At 41.5% G+C, this 25,380-nt stretch overlaps 1 protein-coding gene across 2 annotated transcripts in view; it reads right to left on the bottom strand.

Moving 5' to 3' along the window:
• The window catches only part of LYN (LYN proto-oncogene, Src family tyrosine kinase), an 82,794-nt gene that overhangs the window by 26,739 nt on the left and 30,675 nt on the right, over window positions 1-25,380 (bottom strand). For both annotated transcript variants that reach the window (XM_021688587.1, XM_044914632.1), the window contains exons 9-10: window positions 11,580-11,762; window positions 9,499-9,575 (exon numbers count right to left, since the gene is read on the bottom strand). In XM_021688587.1, coding sequence (XP_021544262.1) covers window positions 9,499-9,575; window positions 11,580-11,762 — 260 coding nt within the window. The remainder of the gene's footprint in view (window positions 1-9,498; window positions 9,576-11,579; window positions 11,763-25,380) is intronic.

The raw sequence follows: 25,380 nt of genomic DNA, 5'->3' as shown, positions 1-25,380 counted from the left end.
CCCAAGTTAAATGCATCCGCTACTGGCTTCAGTGTTAAATGTTTCGATTATAATATTTCATTCCTCCCGGCATTCTCTATTCCACCGACAAGGAGAAACAAAGCAACTCTTTGTCTTCGCATCAAGGCCCAGATACTTGTATTCTACTTCCTTCTTCTTTTCTCACTTCTGTTTAGACCAACAAGGTAAGTTTTGTGCAGGAAAGTAAACACACTTGGAGGAAGAGGAAGAATGAATGTATCAGGAAAATATTTTACAGTTAAACACACCTGAATAGTGACCCAGAGCTTATGAAGCAGAGAATAAAAATAAAGAATTTATTGTCTTAAATTGAATATAGGCGGTCCCCACTTTGGTCAATAGAGTCATTCAACAAATATTATTGAGCAACTACTATTTACATGGCACTAAGTGCTGGGGCAAAGGTAAACAAGAACTTATCAAAACATTCAAATTGCCGTAAGCTTTCTGAAGGAAACGAACAGGAGGCCAAGATAGAGAAGAATGGGCTGAGCGGGGGCTTGGGATGGAATTATTTTAGGAGGGATGGTTGGGGAAGGTGTCCTTGAACAGGAGGTGGAGCAGAAGGGGTGGCTTCCGGGAGGGGGCTTGGGAGAGGCACAAAGATAGGACAGAGCCTGGTGGGCTCCCGATGGGAATAAGGCAGGATGCTGGGGAGTCGAGCTCGTAGGCCATCAGGACATTTTACAAATGTGATGGGAATCCATTGAAGGTGCTAAGCAGGGATGCAAAAGCACCCTATTGGTGAGACACCTCAAGCAGTGGACTTCATAGGGACAGAGACAAAAGGGGTGGTTGCCAGGGGCCGGGGAGAGAAGGCAATGGGGAGTCAGTGTTCAACGGGTGGGGACTTCCAGTTTGGGAAGATGAAAAAGTTCTGGGGATGGATACTGGGAACGGTTGCATAACAGTGTGGATGCACTTCATGCCACTGAACGGTACACTTAAAAATGGTTAAAATGCTAAAATTTTATGTTATGTATATTTGACCGCACTACAAAATGCACATATACATTTATCTAATTGGCCCTGCCTACTCCGGGCGGCTTGGGAGGAGGAAGCCAAAGAGACCTTAAGAAGAGGTTGCCAGGTAAAATACAAAGAGAACACTGCGACTCAAACATTGTTCCTTGTTTACCCGAAAGTCACATGTCACTGGGAGGCCGTGAATTTCTACTCGCTCAGTCTAGCAACACAGTTAATAGGCAACCACCATCGTTCAGATGAGACTTGATAGTGGGGGGAGGGAGATATATTTCAGAAGGAACGAGAGGGTTTGTTTACCAGCTGTCTATCAGGGCAGGGGGTGGAAAGAAGAGAGGCTCCAGGAGCTGTCCCTGGAGTGGGGTGGGGGGTGTTGGTGCGAGGAAGCCAGGCTGGGAGGCCCCTGCAGGCCCACTTCCTGGGGACTGCAACCTCCCTGGCTCTGGCTGCTGCCAAGGGCAGGAGCTCTGGGGGCTGCAGGAGGGGGCCAGCAAGGGGTTTCCTAGAAAGGGGTGTCCTTGCGAGGGGGGAGGGAGGCCACGTGGTGGCACCTGTGGCTCAGCTGCCCTCTGGCGGCCCCTCGCTTGCTGTGGCATCCCTGGCCCCTCGGTTCCTGGGGCAGGGCCTCAGTCTGGCTGCTGAGCTGCACCAGGGAGATCAGAAACAATTTCCCCAGTGGGGGACAGCGAATGAGGCTTCTGCTCTGCTGGCCAGAGGCTGTGAAGCCACCAGGGAGATGCATTCCAGGCACCAAACTGACCTCACAATAAACTCTGAAGACAACAAACCGTTCTTAAATTGGGGAGCGGGGGGGGGGGGGGGGCGACTTTTGGTGACTCAATTAAAAAAAATTTTTATATTTTACGAAATCCCACAAGCAATGTAACAGTGTTAAGGCCCACGTTCCAAGGACAGGAGAAGAAAGATTTTTTTTTTTTTTCCTACAGCACACTACAAAAACATTTTTTAAAGATCCATCATTTAAAAATCTCTCTTTAAGGAATTTTATTTCATTTTTTTTTTCCTTCATAGAAAACAATCAGTATGAACTTGCTTTTGAAAAGAAGGAGTATCCAACTGCATTGAAGTAATGACAGAAATCAGTTGTTCCGAGAGTGTGGCTGGGGAATCGTGGGGGAGGACCGAGAGGGAAGGGCAGGAGGGTGAGGAGGAGCCAACCAGGTTTAGAGAGGAAGCCCTACAGACCAAGGAAAGGATTCCAAGAACTGGGAGCAAGGGAGGAGAGCTAGGAACAGAGAAGGGCAATGAGGCCAGGGGTGGGGCTTCCACCTAAACTGCTACACTCACAGGGGTAGCCAAGTTCAAAGTTCTCCAAGGCCTTCCTCATTGCAAAAACCCAATGGGAAGTTCCCACCTTCTCCTTACAGGGCTGTCTCCCAGGACGATGCTCCTGCTGTCCCCAGGCTGGCCTCTGTCCTCTCCCTGGGGTTCTGCTCCCTTCACCCATTCTCCCTGGGAAGTCACGAGATCCCCATTAAAAAGACGGTCCAAAGGGCCGTCCTCCAGCTCCTGTCTACAGCAAGCACCTTGAGGGCACGTGAGGGGTGGGGGTGGAGGCACAAATACATATTCTTAGAGTCACCTAGAAAACAGTTAACTGTGCCTCCTATGTAAGTCAAGAGAGGACAATACTTCCAGTCTCTCCCAGCTCTGTCCCCACCCCATTCTTTCCACATGCCCTGTTTGCACCCCCTGTGCCCCTTTTCTGTGTCCTTATGCACCAAGTTCCCTCAAAGACTCCTCCTTACATCCAGCCCCTCCCAGGCTAGCAGGGCCAACCCTTGCTCTGAGGGTCACCTCCTCCAGGAAGCCTACCTCCTCCTGCGACCCCGCCCCCGGGGTCCATCCAACTGCACGTGCTCTGAAAGCAGCCTGCAGCGCCCATCCCAGAAAGGCCCTGCCTCATTCCTTATGCACCATCCACTGCTGTTACTGATCTGCCAGGCTGCTCTCTCTACCTGCTCATTGGTGAAAGAGGGGGAGTGTCCCAAGAGGGTGAGGGGAACATGGGGAAAGCAAGCCAAGGGCTTCAGACCAAGATCAATCGGAATTCACACTCTGCTGCTCCTTTCAAAGTGCTCCCGTCTCCATTTTTAAATTGCGAGCATCTGATAATCAACTCTCTCCGCTCCTAAACTACTTCAATTTAATTCTGGCCTTGCGGGCTTCTGCGATGAGTCCCTAAAGAGGAAATTATTTTGTGACTTACAGTAGCACTGACCAGAAATTGCCACCCTTGGACAAAATAATATTGAGCTATTCCAGAGGAAGTTCTGGAATGCAGACCAGAAGTACCACGTCCTCCCCTTTACATTAGCTTAACACTTCTCACTGCTGCTTGAAAGTCTTCCAATCAAAATCGAAACAACAGTAATATCGTCTGCCTTCGTTGCTATTTTAAACAGCCAGTCATGGTTCCTCCATGTAAACCCGCTAAACATCTCCACCCCCACCTAGCAAAGTGGGGAAAAAGAGAGTTCTTGTTTTATACAATTTTTAAATGACAGTTTCCCATTCTTTAAACTTTTTCAGAAGGAAACTGCATATGATCCAGTTTTGCAATTCTGACAGGACCTCTAGTTTCATTTGCCCATTTTGCAAGTTTTCTTTTCTTTCTTTTTTTCTTTTTTAAAGATTTTTATATATTCATTTGACACAGAGAGAAAGAGAGAGAGAGAGCACAAACAGGGGGAGTGGCAGGCAGAGGGAGAGGGAGAAGCAGGCTTCCCGCCGAGCAGGGAGCCCGATGCGGGGCTGGATCCCAGGACCCTGGGATCATGACCTGAACCGAAGGCAGACGCTTAACGACTGAGCCACCCAGGCGCCCCTTTACAAGTTTTCACAGTCAAAGTTTAAGTCTCAGACATAAAGCTCACTATGCAAAACAGATAAAGAGAGCATTTACAGGCTCCAGAGTACTCTATCCCTGTGATACATTCATCGTCCTTTATGTACAGCAATGTCAAAATCTTACATTAGCGTCATCTGAACACACCCAAAATCATTCATTTCACTTTTGGGTGATGATTCACATAGATATTCTCAGTAGATTTTCTTAGTCATGGAATTTTAGAGTTGGAGCATCAGGCTGTGGGCGACCTAACCTGTGCCTCTCATTTTACAGATGAGGACCAGGCCTATGAAATGATTGTCCCCAACTCTCGGCTCAATGCCTTCCCCTCTATTCACATCATCCATAGCTCCATTTGCAAAACGAGAGTGATATTTCTCATATTCTGTACAAAGAGCTAGCCACCATCTCCATATTTTATATTGGGATTTACATTCTAAGCCATGGCTCCTTAGTAATGCCTCCTGGGTAACGACCATGCCCCTTCAGCCAGCGCAACGTGCCGCTCAGATTATTTTGTAGAATTAATTAATTATCTCTTCCATGCTGGCCTTTTCCCCTTCTGAGGAGGCTTCTGTGCTTGGAAGAATTGGCAATGTGGGGCCTCAATACGGAGTCATGCATGAGAATTCTGGGGTGAAGAAGTGAGACCAAATATGGAGTGGAAAGGAGATCTGGCCTCCTAGATGAGGGGCGAACCAAGTCTGCGACCCGAGGCTTCCCCTTGCCATTGGATCTGATTCATTATCTCCACGCAATTCTTCCTCCAGTTTAAGTAAATTAAATGGGCCGACACTATCAATCAGGGGTTGATTAATAAAGGTTTGGAAAATAAAGTTGTTGCTTCATTATATTACGGTGGGGGAAGCGGGGAGGAAGGGTAGCCATGAGCTGCAGAATGAGAACCTAACTTACCTTTTAGGTTCTTTACAAAGAGGTAGAATGAGCAAACACATTACCTGATGGTATTGGCAAATACTCTACAAACTTCTAAAGCAAATTCCCTCCAGACACTCATTTACCACCAATAGACTGGTGGGTCCCAACCTAGAGTTATTGCAAGGGATTCCCAGTCTACGTCTTGTTTTCTCAGTCAGCAGATACTATAATGAGGGGGTACTTTAAAAGCTCTGATGGCAAGTGGCCTTCCTACTCAAAAAGGTTGAGAATTACACAGACTGAGATTTCCGGCCTTCCTCAGTTTACCAAATTCCAACTTAAAATGTGTCTTAAATGTAACGTAGGGGGCAAAATACAGTTGAGCATAATCACTATGTGAAAGAAAGATCTGTTTGTGAATAGAGATTTTTTCTGGGGGGGGGAAGCTATATATCTCTAATTCTGATAAGCAAAACCCACTGAGGGGTAAAAATGCATTATCAGCGCGGTATCAGGTACAAAACGATCTTAGGAGCAACTCTGACCTTGGAATGCAAGTGTGAGACAGTGCAGAGGAAAGAACAAGTTATCTAAAGTCAGAAAACCCAGGACTGAGTCCAGCAATTCCAGCCACTAGCTCTGTAAGCTTAGATAAACCCAAGGTCACCTCCTCATTTGGAAAATGTAGTAAATAAAGATATAAATGCTGTCAAGGTAGTTGGGCTCAAATTAGATATTGTATGTAGAAGTGTTTTATCAACTGGAAGGAGTTAGAGAAAGGGTACTTGTTGTCACGACTGTAACAAAAACTGACTTTTCTGTTTCTATTGCAGTTTTACTCACACACAATTGTCCATTTCATTTTTGGTAATTTTTGCCCTTCAGTGATGTTGCCACCAAAGAGCAAGAGATGCTTTGGTTCACTTGGCCTGGATGACAAGATGATTTCTCTGACCGCCATCTTGCAATTGTGAATTTCCCACTTCTGTCCCCTCAGTTGTACAAGTCTACGATTCCACTTCCACTTCCCTTGAAGGGAATTCCCACAGATTTTAACCCTCTGCTTTTTCAAGTTCATTTTTCTTCTCTTGAGGAGGCAAAGGTCTCTCTGCTCTGAAAAGTATCAAACTTACTCCGCGAAGGGCTAATTTTCCTATTTTAGCACAAAGAGCACAACATCGCTTCATTTCATACCAGGGGGAAAGCACTGGTAGAGCTACTTTAGTTGGGATTTCTTCCTCTCCATTAAATGCCGAGGAAGGCGAGTGAGCTGAGACAGGTTGCACGGAGTGAATTGCATTTGGGTTCAGAAGAGCTTTTTAGGACTCATCCCGAGACAGGAAGTGATGAAATCAGCTCTCACATGAACCGAGAGGTTGTGTGCACTCACCCACTTCCTGTCCCGACTGGTGTAAGGGGAGGATGGTGAGGGGAAAGCAGAGCTTGGGGAAGTAGGTTGTGGGGAGAGGGAAGAAGAGGCTGATGAGAGGCTGTGGGAAAAGTCCCAGTGCTGTCCCTCACCGGCCCCTGCCCCGGTTCCCTCATCCTTCTGGGGCTGAGATTAAGTAAGCTGGTTTCTTTCTACTCTCCACCCCTCATTGTGAAAAACAGCTGAGTTTAATTATAACCTCTTGTGCTCTTTGATGTTACTGACAATGCTAACAGAAGAAAGAATAAACTACAGCCTGCTTGTTGTTTAGAGTTCAAATATGGACTTATACAAATCTTCTGCTTTACCCTATGTCCACTCTAAAGAGTCAAGTGGAAGAAGGTATAGAGAGGATGGATTATTCCAGTATGTGGGCACCAGGTATCCTCTATCACCCTGGGCCAGCGTTATTAGTATTTATTATTCTCATCTTATCCATTAGGGAGAAGTGATGGAGTTAACTGGTGGCACATGATGGAGAGAAAAAGGGGAAAAAATACAGAGATGACTTTCTGTATAGAGAGATCATTTCGAAGGAGTGTTGGTAGTACCGGTCACAGAGGGAAATGACAATATTGCGGTGGGAATGCGCATCGGGTGTGGTCAATAGAAAGCCGATGTATAAGGGACATGATTTCAGGCATGCAGGCCCCACTCCTTCTTGCCAAGGTTCAGGCCCTCTTCTCGTGTTATCAATATCATAACAAGAAAAGTCACAAACACATGAAGCAGATAGTAATCAAAGGTGGGACAACGTGGGGTCTCAGGAGGTCCACCTTGAGGGAAGGATTGGGGAAGAGTCTGGGTGAGGTTTGCACCAGGAACAAAGATGGACTCAAAAGGATATCCTGTTTGGTTGCAAAAAAAAGAATTTTGTGAAGAACCACATGCTTATTGACATCCTGGGTGGTGCGGACCTGCTGACTCTCCCACTGTCACTTCACCCTGCATGCACTTAGACTGGATGTCCCCCCTGTTCTACCCAGTGGCCACTGCTGGGAAAGAGACCCTGGCAGGAAAACAAGAGCTTATCCGGCAGGAGGTGGATTTGGAACACTGGTTTGGTGGTGGCCTTGATTATCCTGAGCCCCTCCTGCCACGGAGGGGGGCGGGGGGCAGCGCTCAGTCCCATCACAATTGACAGGGGAGTCAACTGAAGCCACCTGGAACCTACAATTTGAAAGTCATGGTCAATTTCATGCTCTGGGATAATTTCCCTTGCAAACTACAAAGTTTTAGAAAGCAACTTTTTTCCCCGACTCATTCGTAAGTTAGAAAAAGTTACCTTTTTTAGCAATAGTAGTAAGGTAGAAAGTTAAAGAATAGATACAGAGACCGAGTTGGACCTTAAAAACTTTGACTATGTCGAGATAAAGCTTTATAAGGTTAGGCATGCAAAATCAAATAAAAAATACCCATGTGACAAATTAAAGTCCTTCTCCAGGTATGGTACACATCCTGATGTGCATAATTACCATATAACTGTAGACCTTATATAACCCTATAGAACTGTAGGTACACATAGATCAGACCTCAGCTGCACTTGAACTATGACCACTCAGGTCTCCAGGCGCATGGCCCACTTTTCCCTGTCAGCCCCCTTCCCTTCACACCCCTGGGTGCAACAAACCTTCACTACACTCCCCAAGTGTCTCATCCATAGGGGATGCCTAACTCACTGCCCCAATCAAGGGTCTTCTTTATCAATGTCAAGTGTGACACAAGTTTATCAACGTCTGCTTTCTCCGTTTTCTGACTCCTTATCTACATAGGATCTAGAGCTGCATCCATCCAAGTAATCATTCCTCTTGCTGCAGAGCAGTGGTTTTCAAACTATGGTCCTGGAACCCTTGGAGTCCATAGATCCTCGCAGGGGCCAGTGTAGAAAGTTTGAGTAAAGTCAGGGCCGTTGGACTCTTTCCCTTTCCCCAGTGCTACCACAGCAATCTTGCTTCATTCCACGTTAGATGCTGGGGTTCCAGATCACCTTTGAATTTCTTACTCAGATAAGGAATCTACTAAAGCTTGCCAAGTTTGGATGGATGAGACGGGGGCTGAGCTGGGTGACTTCATCACACACCTTTACCAGAATGATGCGGACTGTCATCCCCAAGATTCCCTCAGCTTCCACCAAGAGCCTCTGAAGTGCTTGTGTCCATGCCAGTCTGTGATTAGATTAGACCCCCAACAACATCTCCTGAAAACTGGAATTACCATTCCCATTTGATGGGTGAATAAACTAACCCAAAGAGGCAAAAGACTTCCTGAATGGTTATGGCTATTGAGTCAGAGCCACGAGCCACGACACACGCCAGTCTTCGGATGTTGAACCCCAACTCTGCCCACGATACTCTACTGTTGAATATGTGTTCTGATCCTCTCTTGAAGGACTTTACCTGCATACTAATTCATTCCTTTGATCTCATCTTCCCAAGAAGGCCTTATCAATTTCCCAACTTAAAAAGGGTCTGAGGGAAGAAACAGGAGTAAGAAATGAAGATTATAAAGGCGACCCTTTCTTGGAACCCCTGGAAGTCCCTTGGGCTACTTTAAGCTTTATGGCACATGGCCTTCCCAACATGAATTACCATGGCCAGTATCAAGAAACAAAACAAGCAAATTACTGAAAATGACTAACAGATACAATTAGACTATTAATAGTCAGTAGCTGGCATCATTCAAACGCGCATTTCCTTGACACACCAGGTACTTTGCTGGGTTTCTTCTGCCCTTAAACGCACTTCAGGAAATTTGCGATTCCAAACTAAACAAACTTGCAACTTCTAGGCTAGTACTAGAAATATTATAAATGAATATTTCTTAGAACCCTAAAGATGTATCTAACGAGAAGGATTGGAAGGGGGTAAATAAGGAAAAGAATATAGTTCCTCTGTTTTCAAGAATACTAAGGACTTAAAAGCACTTGTACCTTAGGTTAGTAACTTAAATACCACATGTGCATCATTTAGAATGTGCTGTGCTCAGAACACTCGGGATTGAGTCTCCAAAATGGAGCGCAAAGTGACCCCTTCTGCCTCATTGTCTCTCTAGCTGGTGCAGGCGTGAACATAAGTATAAGAGGCTGCCTTGTTTTAGGGAAGATGACATTCAAGTCAGACCTGAACATACACACACACTCCTTCAGTGTGAAACACCCATCACTGTCTCCAAGGAAGTGCACTTTGGAAGGCCTTTTTCTCAGAACCACTACTGGGAAACATCCAACACAAATGCTTTCTCCCTGGAACATCATGACGCTGAAGCAGGGAGGTCTTCGAGAACTTACATGCACCCTGGATTTTTAATACTTCACCTGGGCAGAAAAGTCAATTAGCTTTGGAAGCAGCACTTTGCCCCCTTCTTCGCTCTTCAGGAAATCCAGCAAACTGCCTGTTGGTAGAGGAGGAACCAGTGAGCATAGTTCAAACACACAAACAAAATGTTTGGAATCGCACATTTAGTTTGGAATCGCACATTTCCTTTCAAAATCCAAACAAAAGTCAAACGATCCTTACTATTAGCAAGGGAACACACAGAATGATGGCCTTTACGATTCTGTATGGCCAGAGTGCCTTTTTCTGAAGTTGGTCAAACACGGTTTGACCTGATGTGACACGTGGCGTGTGGGCTAGGTAAGAAAGGGTGACGGTGGACACTGTTTTCCTAGCTATGCGTTTCAGAGCACTTTGCACCTGCCACCACAATCCACTTACTGCAGCTGCCTGATCTTCAGAGCTGCTCAGAGACAGAAACCAGCAGGTCCTCATAGCAGGCCTGCCTGGAGCAGGCACTGGGCTAGGCTTGCTGCTCTCTGTGTCCAGCAAAAGCACAGAAGTCAGTGCAAGCTGTACGTGCTCAATGAGAAAGTGTGTCAATAAACCCTCCTACTTCCTACGGCTTCATCTCTAAAACAAGACCTGCTTTTTCTCCTAGAACTTAAAGTGTCACCCTTAGGCAAGCTGCTTACCCATAATGTCTTAGTCCCTGTAAAGAGGGCATGTCCTACTAGCTATTATCAGAGGCCTTGTGAGGACAGATTTAAAGCACGTGCCACGGTGCTTGGTGGGCAGTAGTGCTCAATAAATGTTCTGCTACTTCATCCTCAACACAGAACAATGGTACTTAGCCCTCCGATTGCTAAGAAGATTAAGGGAGATCACGCAGGGAAAGCATCAAAAACAATCTGGTATACAGTAAGTACTCAATAAAGGCTAAGTATTGTTATGAGGAGAAACTCATATTTACGTTTATGATCCAAATATGACTAGTTGCTTAATTCAACAAGGATTTACTGAACTACAAAGTGTCTGATCCAGAGCCTGGTTTCTGGGCTAGAGCAACCTAAGCCACAAGGGTTAGTTTTTTTGTTTTTTTATTTTTGTTTTTAAACAACGTCTTTTTTTTGAAAGGACTCTGAGTGACTGCTATTTTGAAATATTTACATATATTAAACAAGAAAATGTAATATTCATCTTTCTAATCTACTCAGTTGTGACATCACACTATGAGCTCCATGATGCATGATTCTTAATTCGCTATTATTGTTTATGTTTCTTTCTTTTCTTCCTTCATTCCTTCTAAAGATTTTTAAAGAACCATTTGGCAGTTTGTTAGTATCTCTAACTGACGTGGAGGAAGAAGGGTAGTAATTCAAACCCTGTTATCTGAAGGTAATATCGGCCGGAGAAGACATGTTTGCTGGATACCTCTTCCTCAGTGATTCTGATGACAGAGGAATGTAACCTCCAACAGTTTTAAAAATGTTCACATTTTAAAGTGACATCCTGAACGCTTAGATAATGCTAGAGAGGAAAATGAATGCATTTTAGGATTTTGAGAACTGCCGTTTTAAAGATATAACAAAAATACTCTTCTTTGAAATATGTATTTTTTGGACAAATATTTATTAGGGAACTTCTATGTACTGCGTGTGATTCATATGGCTAATATGAATATGAAGACAAATGCAGAGAAAATAGAAAGATTATACATTATTTCTATAATACAGATAATACACAAAATATTTCTGGTGAGGTGGTTTACAAAAATGTTCTGCTTCCCCATGTGTTCTGATTTTTCAGTAGTGAGCATGCTGTTTTGGAATTAAAACTATTGGAACATTCTGTGAACATTTAAACGCTTTACTTTGGGGCGCCTGGGTGGTTCAGTCGGTTAAGTGTCTTCATTTGGCTCAGGTCGGGATCCCAGGGTTCTGGGATTGAGCTCCATTGGGCTCCCTGCATAGTAGGGAGTCTGCTTCTCCCTCTACCCCACCCCTGTTCATGATCTCTCTCTCTCTCTCTCAAATAAATAAAAATCTTTTAAAAAAATAAACGTTTTACTTTTGAAGTTTGAAGTCTTTCAAAAGCCCTGTGTTTGGGGGGGCACACTCACCCTTGGCCATGTACTCAGTGATAATGTAGATAGGCTCCTCTCTGGTGACCACGGCATAGAGCCTCACCAGCTTGTCGTGTTGAAGGGTCTTCATGAGGTTGGCTTCCTCCAGGAAAGCTTGCACAGACATAGTGCCTGGTTTTAGGGTTTTCACAGCCACTTTGGTACTATTGTTATAGTAACCTAGAAAGACAGCAGAAGAGAGGGCATGTTTTATCCAACTGAAAACCAGAAACTTCATGCAGAGTTAGAAGAAAATTTATAGATAGAAAAAACTGACACAAAACTCTAGACAGTGTTAATATTAGGGGAGGCCGAGTCAAGGGTGTCTGAGAATTCTCTGTACCATCTTTACAAAAAAAATCTAAAATTATTCCAAAATCAACAAGGTTTCATAAAGCAATATTTTTGGAAAAACCTCCAAATGCACTCCATCATGGAGAAAAGATTTTCCTCTAATGAATAAAATGTTCTTTATCCAAGAACAAAAAAAAGTGCATAGCAAGGCTCGGTATACTCTTACACACCACACACACACACACACACACACACACACGCATACAGGTCTGGAAGAAAACACAATAAAATATGCCAAATGTTGGCCATCTCCAATGGTGCAATTAGAGTGATTTCATTTGTGTTCACAATACCTTTAACTACCAAATTTTCTACAATGAATATGTATTATTTTTGTAATCAGGAAAAAAAGGTTTGCATTTTTTTTTTAATTTTTAAAAGATTTTATTTATTTATTTGACACAGAGAGACACAGCGAGAGAGGGAACACAAGCAGGGGGGAGTGGGAGAGGGAGAAGCAGGCTTCCTGCCGAGCAGGGACCCGATGTGGGACTCGATCCCAGGACTCCAGGACCATGACCTGAGCCAAAGGCAGATGCTTAACGACTGAGCCACCCAGGCGCCCCAAAAAGGTTTGCATTTTAAAAAACTATATATACTGGGGCGCCTGGGTGGCTCAGTCGTTAAGCGTCTGCCTTCAGCTCAGGTCATGATCCCGGGGTCCTGGGATCGAGCCCCGCATCGGGCTCCCTGCTCGGCGGGAGGCCTGCTTCTCCCTCTCCCATTCCCCCTGCTTGTGTTCCCTCTCTCGCTGTGTCTCTCTCTGTCAAATAAATAAATAAAATCTTTAAAATAAATAAATAAATAAATAATAAAAAAAAAACTACATATACTAACTTTGAAGTATAATATCCTAGAGTCAAATAAACGTTTCCCCAAGTTCTCCAAGAGAACTGGACTTGGGTGACTCTCCATGAGCAAAGGCTTCTGTATGGAAATGTCTGGGAACCACCGCCTGCCTCCCCCTCCCCCATCCAGGAGATGCAGCAGAAGCAGAGAGTCCCGCAGTTTGGAAACTTGTCAGACTTGGCTAGCCCCAGCACTTCCCACACCTTCTTGACCACAGGACACACTGTCATGTACCTTTTCACACCCTGTGAAATGCACTTTGGGAAATACTAACTCCTTCATATAGTGTCCCCAAGGTCCCTTTTTCTGGAACCTGCCCCAATGGCGTGCTTAATTCTAAGCCTTTTCTCAGTGGTTTGGCAAAGCAGAAATAGAGATAATCATGTTCCCCTTTCCTCTCCTCTCTTTCTGTACTTCTCTTGGAAGTGCAAGGAAAAGGTGAGGAAGGAGTAGCAGCAGGTTCCCTGCGGGTTGCTCTACCTGGTGTACTACAGCTTTTTTTTTTTTTTTACCTGCCCAGCGAAATGGTGATGTAGCGTCTGGTCTCTTTGTTAGATCACATAATCATCTGTGTCTGTACAGAATACAGAAATGACTGGAAGCATGCTCAATAAAACACCAAAAATGATGATGATCCCTGGGTGGTAGAATTTGGAGTGACTTTTCCTTTCTTTTGTTCTTTTCCATTTTGTTTCATTTTGTGAATGAATATGTATCTTTCTTTACAAAAGGGATTATTTTTTTAAAGGAAATTATATCTCTATTTCTACACTTCCAAATGGGCCAGAAAAAGTGTTAGTTACAGCTAACAGTCAACCATACTTACTAACTTTTCTTCTGATCATTAACACTTACTACTCTGTTAAAACTTTTCCTTTTATATTTCACTTTGATTTGTACTTAGTAGTAGCTTGCAGTGTTGTACAGAAAAATGAAAAATGCAATGTACAAAGTAAGTGTTAGAATGTATGGATAAGCCAGTAATAGAAAGCTGACAAAATACTGTACTAGGTTATTTTCAAAAGCCACAACCTACAAAAAATAATGGAATCATAAATCTATTAAATTGATTTTCCATTTAAATGCATAATTACATACAATATGATCTTTCTTATAGCCCTTAAGAGTAAATTAAAGTAAATTCCACCAACAAAAGTCCTTTAACATTGTATTTGAACCAAGAAGATTCATTATCTCAAAACTACAATAAGATATCACCTCACACCTGTCAGAATGGCTAAAATTAAAAAGACAAAAAACATCAAGGATTGGCAAGGATGTGGAGAAAAAGGAACCCTATTGCAGTGTTGGTGGAAATGCAAACTGGTGCAAGCACTGTGGAAAATGGTATGGGGGTTCCTCAAAAAAATTTAAAATAAAACTATCCCATGATCCAGGAGTTGCACGACTGGGTATTTACCCCCAAAACACAAAAACACTAATTCAAAGGGATGCGTGCACCCCTATGTTTATAGTAGCATTATTTACAATAGCCAAACTATGGAAGCAGCCCAAGTGTCCATCAATAGATGAATGGATAAAGAAGATATATATATATATGCAATGGAATACTATTCAGTCATAAGAAAGAATGAAATCTTGCCATTTGCAACAACATGGATGGAGCTAGAGAGTATAATGCTAAGTAAAATAAGTCAGAGAAAGACAAATAGCATATGATTTCACTCATATGTGGAATTTAAGAAACAAAACAAGGAAAGGGAAAAAAAAGAGAGAGAGAGAGAAACCAAGAAAACAGACTCTTAACTGTAGAAAACAAACTGATGGTTACCAGAGGGGAGGGGGATGGTGGGATGGGTGAAATAGGTGATGGGGATTAAGAGTACACCTCATCATAAAAAAAATTAAAAATTAAAAAAATTAAAATAAAAAAGATTCATTATAAATTTGTTTAAAGGTTTATACATAGGTATTCAGTTACAGGAATAAATCTAATAAATGAATTTAGAAAGTCACAGGATACAAAGTTAATAAACAGAAATCTGTTGTATATCTACATACTAATAATGAAGTAGCATAAAGAGTAATTAAGAAAACAATCCCATTTATAATTGTACCAAAAAGAATAAAATATCTAGGAATAAATTTAACCAAGGAGGTAAAAGATCTATACTCTGAAAACTATAAAACGTTGAAAGAAATTAAAGATGACACAAACCAATAGAAAGATATACCATGCTCATGGATTAGAAGGATTAATATTGTTAAAATGAACTTACTATGCAAAGCAATCTACAGATTCAATGTAATCTCAATCAAATGCCAACAGTATTTTTTACAGAACTAGAACAAATAATCTGAAAATTTGTATGGAACCACAGAAGACCCTGAATAGCCAAAGCAATTTTGAAAAAGAAGAACAAAGCTGGAGACATCACAATCCCAGGTTTTGAGATATAGTACAAAGTTACAGTAATCAAAACAGTATAGTACTGGCACAAAAATAGACACATCAATAGAACAGAATAGAGAGCCCAGAGATAAACTCATACTTTTATGGTCAATTAATCTGTGAAAAATAAGGCAAGAATATACAATGGCTAAAGATACTTTTTATAATAAGTGGTGTTAAGAGAATTGGACAGCTACATGCAAAACAATGAAACTGGACCACTTTCTTACACCATACACAAAAATAAAATTCAAAATGGATTCAAGACTTAAATATAAGACCTAAAACTATAAAACTCCCAAAAGAAAGCATAGGCAGTAAACACTTGACATCAACCTTTGAAACATATTTATAAATATGTTTCCTCAGGCAAGGAAAACAAAAGCAAAACTAATCTACTGGGACTACACCAAAATAAACAGCTTTTGCACAGCAAAGGAAACCATCAACAAAATGAAAAGACAACCTACTGAGTGGGAGAAGATATTTGCAAGTGATACATCCAATAAGGGGTTAATATCCAAATATATAAGGAACTTCTATAACTCAACACCAGAAAAAAACAAATAATCTGATTAAAAATGGGTAGGGGACCTGAACAGACATTTTTCCAAAGAAGACTTACAGATGGCCAACAGACATATGAAAAGATGCTCAACATCACTAATTATCAGAGCAATGCAAATCAAAACCACAGTGAGATCTCACCTCACACCTGTCAGAATGGCTCGTATCAAAAAGACAAGAAATAACAAGTGTTGGTGAGGATATGGAGAAAAAGGAACCCTTTGTGCAGCCACTGTGGAAAACGGTATGGCGGTTCCTCAAAAAATTAAAAATAGAAATACCGTATGATCCAGCAATTCCACTTTTGGGTATTTACCCAGAGAAAATGAAAACATTAGTTCTATGTTTATTATACCCTTATGTTTATTACAGCATTATATACAATTGCCAAGATACGGAAGCAACCTAAGTGTCCACCGGTAGATGAATGGATAAGGAAGTGGCATACACACACACACACACACACACACACACACACTAGAATTTACTCGGCCATAAAAAAGATGAGATCTTGCTATTGGCGACAGCATGAATGGACCTAGAGGGCATTACGCTAAGTGAAATATGTCAGACAAAGAAAGACAAATACCATATGATTTCACTTAGATGTGGAACCTAAAAAAACAAAACAAATGGACAAACAAAAAACAAAAACAGACTCAACAGAGAACAAACTGGTGGTTGCCAGAGGGGAAAGGGGTGTGGGGAAGGGCAAAATAGGTGTAGGGAATGAAGAGGTACAAATGTCCAGTTATAAAATAAGTAAGTCATGGAGATGAAAAGTAGAGCATAGGGAATATAGTCAATAATATTGCAATTATGTTATGTGGTGACAGATGGTAACTGCACTTACCAGGGTGAGCAGTGAGTAATTTATAGAATTGTCAAATCACTATTTTGTGCACCTGAAAGTAATATAACATTGTGTGCCAACTATCCTCTAATAATAAATACAAAAAATAAATTATATAAAATGCAAAAGAAAGTTTATACATAGAACCTCAGTTACATGACTATATCAGTGGCAAACAGCAAGAAAATACGATCTCTTTGACACATGTAACTGACAAAGGACTAGTGTCCAGAATATGTAAAGAATTCCTATAAATCAATAAGAAAAATAGAAAAACAGGCAAAGGCTTGAATAGACATTTCAAAAAGAAGAAGTCCACTGGGTGATGGACATTAAGGCGGGCATGTGATGTAATGAGCACTGGGTATTATGTAAGACTGATGAATCACTGATCTCTACCTCTGAAACTAATAATATACTGTATGTTAATTAATTGAATTTAAATTAAAAAAAGAAGTCCAAATGGCTAGGAAACATGTAAAAAGAACTCAATCTTATTAGTAATCAGAGAAGTGCAAATAAAGCCATAGGAAGACACCACCACCCAGCTCAACAAAAATGACAAAGCCTGACAATGTGAGTGCTGGTGAGCACACAACCATAGTGGGGAAACTGGGGCAGCTCCCCAAGGCCTTCTTCTGTGCTCTTTTCTGAGCATCAGTAAAATTCAGCTGGGAAGCTTCTATCTTTACCAACATTCCCAGGGGCCCGTGGCGGATTTTGACAGAGCAGCCTTCTTTCAAGTGCAATTACCTTGAGTGACCATACACACACACACACACACACACACACACACACACACACACAAACACACAAGGGCTGTGCTGACCTGCAGCCCCCCCTCCTTCTAGATACAATTCTGTTGATCAGGAAATGGCACACTGAAATCTCTTGTACATTTTGCTGGGACAAGAACTTTGGAAACAGAGTTGGCAGTATTTAGGAGAGTTGAAGATTCATACTCCCATGATCCAGTAAACGGACTCCTGGCCACCCCTGAGAAAGTCACGTACCCTTTGCACCAGTACAAAAATGTTCCCGGCAGAATTGTTCATAGTGGCTTAAAACTGGGAACACGTCCAGTTCCATCAATAAATAGTGAAATCAATGGATAAGCCTTCTTACCACTTGAGTACTTATATAACGCAACACTACATAGCAATGAAAGTAAATGAACTGTAGCTACACCCCAAAAACATGGATGAATCTCACAACGGTAATACTGAACAGAAGAGGCGAAACATAATACAAGAGTACATTTGGTATGATTCAATTATATAAAGTTTAAAAACAGGCCAAGACTAAACTATATTGTTTGAGGATGCACACCCCCATATACAAAAGTAACAGAAGTGTAAAGAAAAGGAAATTATCACGGAAGTCTAAATGGCAGTTGCCTTTGGGGGACAGTCTTTTGGGGGATAGTGAGGTTGGGGTTGGGAAGGGATAAGTAGGGGCTTCTGGGTGCTGGCAAGTTTCCAGCGTGTGATCTCAGTATCTACCATACCAGTTTTCCTTTTGTAATTATTTGTGATCTTGACTATTTGTGCTGTACATACTTTCCAGTCTGCTTGTTATATGACACAGCAATAAAAACGAAAGAAACAAAACTATTCCCTCTCTGTCGAACAATGGAACTCACTGAGACTCTTACATCATATAAAATTATGGCTAAAGGATGAAGAAAATAAATGCTTTCCAAGGGTAGGGGAAAAGTTATCAGGAAATAGCACAGCTGCTAAAGATATTAAAAATGCTGATAGGGAGTTTGAGATGAACAGTGACTAAAACAGCTGTGTCAAGAGCACAGCTCAAGAATGGCAGTAACTCCCACTTACTTGTGTCTTGGGGTTGTGGTATTTAAGCAACAGGGCATGTTTCTAACTTGCACTGAAGGCATGGTTTTTATTCGGTGCTACGGATCAAACTGTACTTTACCAAGATATTCTCCAGTATTCAATTAACCTGCTCATGGAGATTTGGGTTGGCATTACAGATGCAAATGATTTTTTTTTAAAATTCATTTGAAAGTAAAGAATGTCTTGAAGAGTGCCACTTTGGCACAGTTAAAGACAGTTGGGGTGACAATCTGAGAAAGCTCTATTTTCAGGTGTGCCTAATTTGCTAAAGAACACCTAAGTACCACAAAATGGAAGTTGGTAAAAAAAGATGCATGGGGTTGATTTTGCAAGTTGGCTGGTGATTAATTTCAATGCAGTTGGCTTAAATGAAAATGTATCAAGCAAAACCTGAGTGGCTCAGGCCATTACGTGTGGGAATCTTGATTTCAGCTCAGGTCATGATCTCAGGGTTGTGAGATTGAGCCCCACATCTGGTTCTGCGCTCGGTGCAGAGTCTGCTTGTCCCTCTCTCTCTGCTCCTCCCTCCGTTCATGCTCTGTCTCTAAATAAATAAAATCTAAAAAAAAAAAAAAATCAAAATTCAATTCAAAACAAGTTCCCTTTCTTCTACAAAGTCTCTTCATAGACCAAGTGGTAACAGGAAACATCATCCTTGGCTTCACTGACTAGTCAGTTCCCTCAGAATCCAATAATCCACGGGGGAAAAACGTGTCACCAAGCCAGATGTCAAGAGGATCACATGAAGGACAGGAAACAGCTTGAGGGAGAAACTGCTTTCTTTTATCCCCACCCCTCCTCCCCAGAACAGGTCACTTCCTCGTATTTGTTCACTGCATTTCAGACCAAAAAAAACCCAGACCATAAAATGTGACTGGTGGTCTATGAACCATTCCTCAAGCTTCACAAAAATATCAATTTACTTGGTTAACAGTGATATCATTTTTAATTTGTTCTTCTTTTTCTATCAATGAGAAAAACTAGCCTGCTCATCTCTTGAGAAATAAAATAGAGAAATAAAAAGAGAAAAAACAAAATTCAGGCAGCTCTAAATGGCAGACCTTGCTATTACACCAACCCTCAAGAGAGTTGGAATGAGACATACAGACACACCTAGGAGAGGGGGCAACCTTTGACCTCTGATGCATAACATAATGTCATCAATCATTATTCTTTTGGTTTTATTCCCAGTATTCCTCTGCTAAATGCATTCAACATATTGACCTTATTTCAATAGCTAAGGAAGAGCTCCCTGATAGCCAAATTCACAGAACCGATATATCTGCAAAAGATTGCAGATCAAAATTTCTATTTTGTTCTTTTCCTTTCTTTTTTAAATTTCTTCCTTCTTTCCTTCCTTCCCCACCCTGTTCCTACCTCCTCTTCCTTCCTTTCTTTAATACAAGACCAAAAAGAGAAAAGCCCGATTAAAAAAAAAACATCTATGTCAATATCCTGGCAATGATATCATACTGCAATTTTGCAAGATGTTAGCATTGGGGGAAACTGGGTAAAGGTTACATGGGATCTCTTTGCATTATATATATATATATGTATATATATATATGTGTATATATATATACATATATATGTGTGTGTGTGTATATATATACACACATACATATATGTAATATGTGATACAATATATATGTATATAAAGCTTTGTTGAAATATAATCCATATACCATACCATTTGCCTATTTAAAGTATACAATTCATTGGTTTTTATATATTCAGAGTTGTGAGCCCATCAGCACAATTATTGAAACATTTCCATCACCCCCAAAAGAAACCCCATATCCCTTGACAGTCACATCCCCATCCTTCCACCTGAGGCAACCACTCATTTCCTTTGTCTTTATAGATTTGCCTATTCACAACATTTCATATAAATGGAATCACATAACATGTGGTCCTCTGTGTCTGTCTGGCTTTTATCATTCAACATAGTGTTTTCAATGGTCATCCACACTGTAGCATGTGTCAGTACTTTATTTCTTTTTCTTGCTGAATAATATTCCATGGTATGGATACACCACATTTTGTCTATCCATTCAGTTGATGGACATGTGGGTTGTTTACACTCTTTAGCTATTATGAATAATGTTCTTCCAAATATTCATGTAAAAGTGTTTGCATGGACATGTTTTCATTTCTGTATTATTTCTTACAATTACATATAAATCTATAATTATCTCAAAATAAGAAGTTTAATTTTAAAAACCCCAAGAAACAGGGGTGCCTGGGTGGCTCAGTTTGTTAAATGTCCAACTCTTAGTTTTGGCTCAGGTCATGATCTCATGGGTCATGGGACTGAGCCCTGGGTCGGGCTCCACGCTCAGCAGGGAGCCTACTTGAAGATTCTCTCCCTCTCCCTCTGCCCCTCCCCACCTCTGTGCACGCATGAATATGCATGTGCACGCACATGCTCAAGTGCTCTCTCTCTCAAATAAATAAATAAATCTTTAAAAAAATAAATCTTAAAAAAAACCCAACAAGAAACAACTTTGTTGAGTGAGGAAATCCTGGGTAATCTCTCCTATTTCGGTCTTTCCACTAATGTTACCATACTTTCTTTATAAGAAAATTCAGTATTTAATAATAACAACAGTTCTCTGAGTGCTGTCGACTACGTGCTCACCTGAATCATCTCATTTAATCCTCACACCATGCCTATAAAAGCTAGGTTCTATTATAATCTTTCAGATAAGCTTCTGTTGCCTCTCTCTTATAAAACATTATTAGCAAATCAAACAAACCAATTAAAACCTGAGCAAAGGACTTGAATAGATATTTCTCCAAAGAAAACACATAAATGGCCAGTAAACACATGAAAAGATAAACACATATACTCGACATAACTAATCACTAGGGAAATATAAATCAAAACCACAATGAGATACAACCTAACATCCATTAGGATGGCTACCTTAGGAAGGAAGGAAGGAAGGAAGGAAGGAAGGAAGGAAGGAAGGAAGGAAGGTAGGAAGGAAGGAAGGGAAAGATAGAAAAGTAAAGAGTAAGTGTTGGTGAGGATGTAGAGAAATTGGAACCCTTGTGCACTGTTGGTAGGAATGTAAAGTGTAGCCACTATGGAAAACAGTATGCCAGTTCCTCAAAAAATTAAATATAGAATTTCCCTGTGATCCAGCAATCCCACTCCTGGGTATATACCCCAAAGAATTGGAAGCAGGGTCTCAAAGAGAAATTTGTGCGCGCATGGACATAGCAGCATTATTCACAATAGCCAAAAGGTGGAATCAACGCAAGTGTCTATCAGTGGATGAATGGATCAACAAAATATGGTATATACATACAATGGAATTTAAGTCAGCTTTAGAATGGAAAGAAATTCCATCACAGGCTACGACATGGATGAACCTGGAGAACGTTCATATAGCTAAGTGAAATAAGCCAGTCACACAAAAAAGTACATACTTTATGATTCTGCTTATTTATAAAGAAGAAAGTAGAATGGTGGTGGACAGAGGCTGGGAAGAGGGTTATGGGGAATTGTTGTTTAAAGAGTATAGAAGCCCAGGGCGCCTGGGTGGCTCAGATGGTTAAGCGTCTGCCTTCGGCTCAGGTCATAATCCCAGGGTCCTGGGATCGAGTCCCACATCAGGCTCCCTGCTCCTTGGGAGCCTGCTTCTCCCTCTGCCTCTCTCTCTCTCTCTCTCTCTCTCTGTCTCTCATGAATAAATAAATAAAATCTTAAAAAAAAAAAAAAAGAGTATAGAAGCCCAGTTTTCAAGATAAAAAGAGCTTTGGAAATTGGCTGTCTAATCAGAATGTCCATAACAGTATTGAACTGTACACTTAAAAACGGTTAAGATGGTAAATTTTAAGCTATATGCATTTTACCACGCACACAAAATTATTAGCAAATCTATTCAAATGCTGAATTTTCACCAGATTTTTACCCTCTTTCAAACAGTTTAAATCCAAGTAACACTCTCGATAGAACAGTTAAATATTTTCCAATGCCGCATTTCTCCTCTCTTCTAAACCTCAGTTTCTCCCACTACCTCGGCTCATGCTAAAAAATATTCTCTAAAGTCAGTATGAAGATTTAGCAGGTGGCCAGTGGAAGCACATGAACAGGAAAAGGCGAGAAATGGGCAGGAGGATCTAGTATATCTGGAATTGGAAGCAGAGGTTTTCCTCATCTCAGAAGGACCAATGAGCTTGATCTGCAGGTGACAATTTCAGCACAGGCTTGGGTCACTCAGGACAGAAATGTACTGTGAGCCGACTGACTCAGGCGTTGACCCCTGCTGCTACACTTGCTCACCCCCTCCTCAGTTTCTCTGGCCGAGTTGGGCTGGCATATGGCACCTGTGACCACCACCATGGCAAAGCTGGCAAAGAGTTTACCATTCTACTTGTTAGTAGCTCTCAAGAAAATTTTAAGAAGGGATGCCCGGGTGGCTCAGTCGGTTAAGCGTCTGCCTTCGGCTCAGGTCATGATCCCAGGGTCCTGGGATCGAGCCCCACATCGGGCTCCTTGCTCAGCAGGGAGCTGCTTCTCCCTCTCCTGCTGCTCCCCCTGCTTGTGCTCTCTCTCTCTCCCTCTCTCTCTCTGGTAAATAAATAAATAATCTTTAATATTTAAAAAAAAGAAAATTTTAAGAAAACACAAGAGGACTAGCATAATCTCTTCCCCTCAAAGCAATAACTTCCCAGACTAGCAGATCTTATCCCTTCTCTCTCCAGTGCAAACATCATGTAGTTTGATGCCTTCATCCCGGCTTCACAGCTGAACATGAGGAGGTTGGAACACAACTCCAAACCATCATTTCATATGCAGGGTTACTGTTTTAGAGCAGATGAGTGTACACCCTGTTAAGCTCCCTCTACTTTTCTCTTCATGACAGGTATGCAATTCCTTTGCTGGCAAATATTCACAGGAAGGTCTAACTGGATTATTTATAGTTCGAACTCATGATTGAAGTTGGGGAAAATCCACTGAAATATAGCTTCCAGTGACTATGGTCAAATATGGTAAAATAAAGAAAATGAAACTAGAGGGCACAGAACCATATTGTATAGGAATCACGTCAGGTATAGAATTTCATTCTCATTTCAGCAACTGAGAAGATGGTTGTTTGCCCATTTTACTGATGAGGAAACTGATGAGGTCAAACTAACTTGTATATAGCTTTTAGCAAGCAAGTGAGTCCAGGTCTCTGGGAGGCCAAAGCAGCTGGTGTCTTCACTGCCTTGAATGACTTTGGGCAAGTCACTTTCTGAGTCCAGTGTCCTTGTTTATCAAATGCTGACAATAATTCTTATCTCACAGTGGTATTGCAATGAGTATGAGAGATAACTGAAGAATATGTGCCTAGAAGGGGGGCAGTGGACACTGTACAGCTTGGATAGTCTTTCCTCCCGTCCTTCTTCTTCCTCATCCCCCACTTCATCACCTCCTCCCCATTCAAAGTCATGGTAAATACAGGGAGGAACATGGTTCTCTCAGTGAGCCAGCGGGGTTGGAGAAGACACGTTGGGAGGGAGCGTGGAGGAAGATAGGGGCAGCTTCTCTTTAGAGAAGTGACGGCTTCTAAGAGGGAAGAGACCTCAACATGAGCAGATAATGCTGAAACCATTTGAGGAAAGTTCTTTTGGAGCAGAAGATATTTACAAGATCTTAAATGATCTCCCCACAGATTATCAATTAATTATGAAAAAGAACTAAAAAGTAGTATTTACAATGGAGAAATCTGGTAGACCTCCTTAAAATCACACAGACCATGAGCAATAATGGGACCAACTAATATTTTGTGCCTCCTGGTAGATGCCCTGAGGACACAGCATCGTTTACTGCTTAGATACTATTCATGCACAAAGGCATTTCCTGAGCCAAATCATGGAAAAATCCAAATGAGGAACATTCTACAGAACAACTGACCCATGTTCTATAAAATGTCAGTGTCATAAAAGATGAAGAAGGACCGAGGGACTGTTCCAGATTAGAGGGTAGTGAAGACATGTCAACTCAATGCAAATACATGATCCTACGGAGCTCAAGGGCATTACTGGGACAACTAAAGGAATTCTAGACTTCGTATTAGATAATAGTATGTATTGATGTTAGATCTCCTAAACGTGGCCAATGTATTGTGTAAGATAGTGGTCCTGCTCTCAGGAGACACATATTTCTGTATTTAGGGGTGAAAAGTCATCACATCTGCAACTCACTGTGTATGTGTGTGTATGTAGAAAAGAGAAAAAGCAAATATAGCAAACCACTAACTGGTGAATTCAGGTGAAGGGTTTGCAATGTTCATTACACAATTCCAGCCCCTATTCTGTGGATTTGCAAAAAAATATATTAAGAAATAAATACAAACACCTCAGAGGAATAAAGAAGGTAGCTTTTTTTTTAAAATGAGCAGGTAACAGCTTGATGATCCCTCAAAAAGCTAATGATAGAATTACCATATGACTCAGCAATTTCACTGTTAAAAGAACATATATACCCAAGAGAAATGAAACCATTTGTCTACACAATTTGTACATGAATGTTTATAGCAGCACTATTCACAATAGCCAAAAGGTAGAAACAACCCAAATATCCATCAGCAGACAAGTGGATAAACAAAGTGTGGTGTATCCATACAGTAGAACATTATTCAGCCATTAAAAAAAGGATGAAATTCTGACACATGCTACAACATGGATGAGCCTTGAGGACATTATGTTAAGTGACATAAGCCAGTCACAAAAAGGCAAATGCAGTAGGATTCCACTTACATGAGGTACCTAGACCAGTCAAGTTCACTGAGACAGAGAGCAGAATGGTGGTTGCCCGGGTCGGGGGAGGGGAAATGGGGAATGGTTGCTTCACGGGTACACTGCTTCCTTTCTGGAACTAGATGGAGGTAGTTACACAACAACATG

The sequence above is a fragment of the Neomonachus schauinslandi genome, chromosome 4, assembly GCF_002201575.2.
Source record: "Neomonachus schauinslandi chromosome 4, ASM220157v2, whole genome shotgun sequence".
Taxonomy (NCBI): Eukaryota; Metazoa; Chordata; class Mammalia; order Carnivora; family Phocidae; genus Neomonachus; species Neomonachus schauinslandi.
The sequence above is the reverse complement of the archived record's forward strand: the minus strand, read 5'-3'. Positions and strand labels throughout refer to the sequence as shown.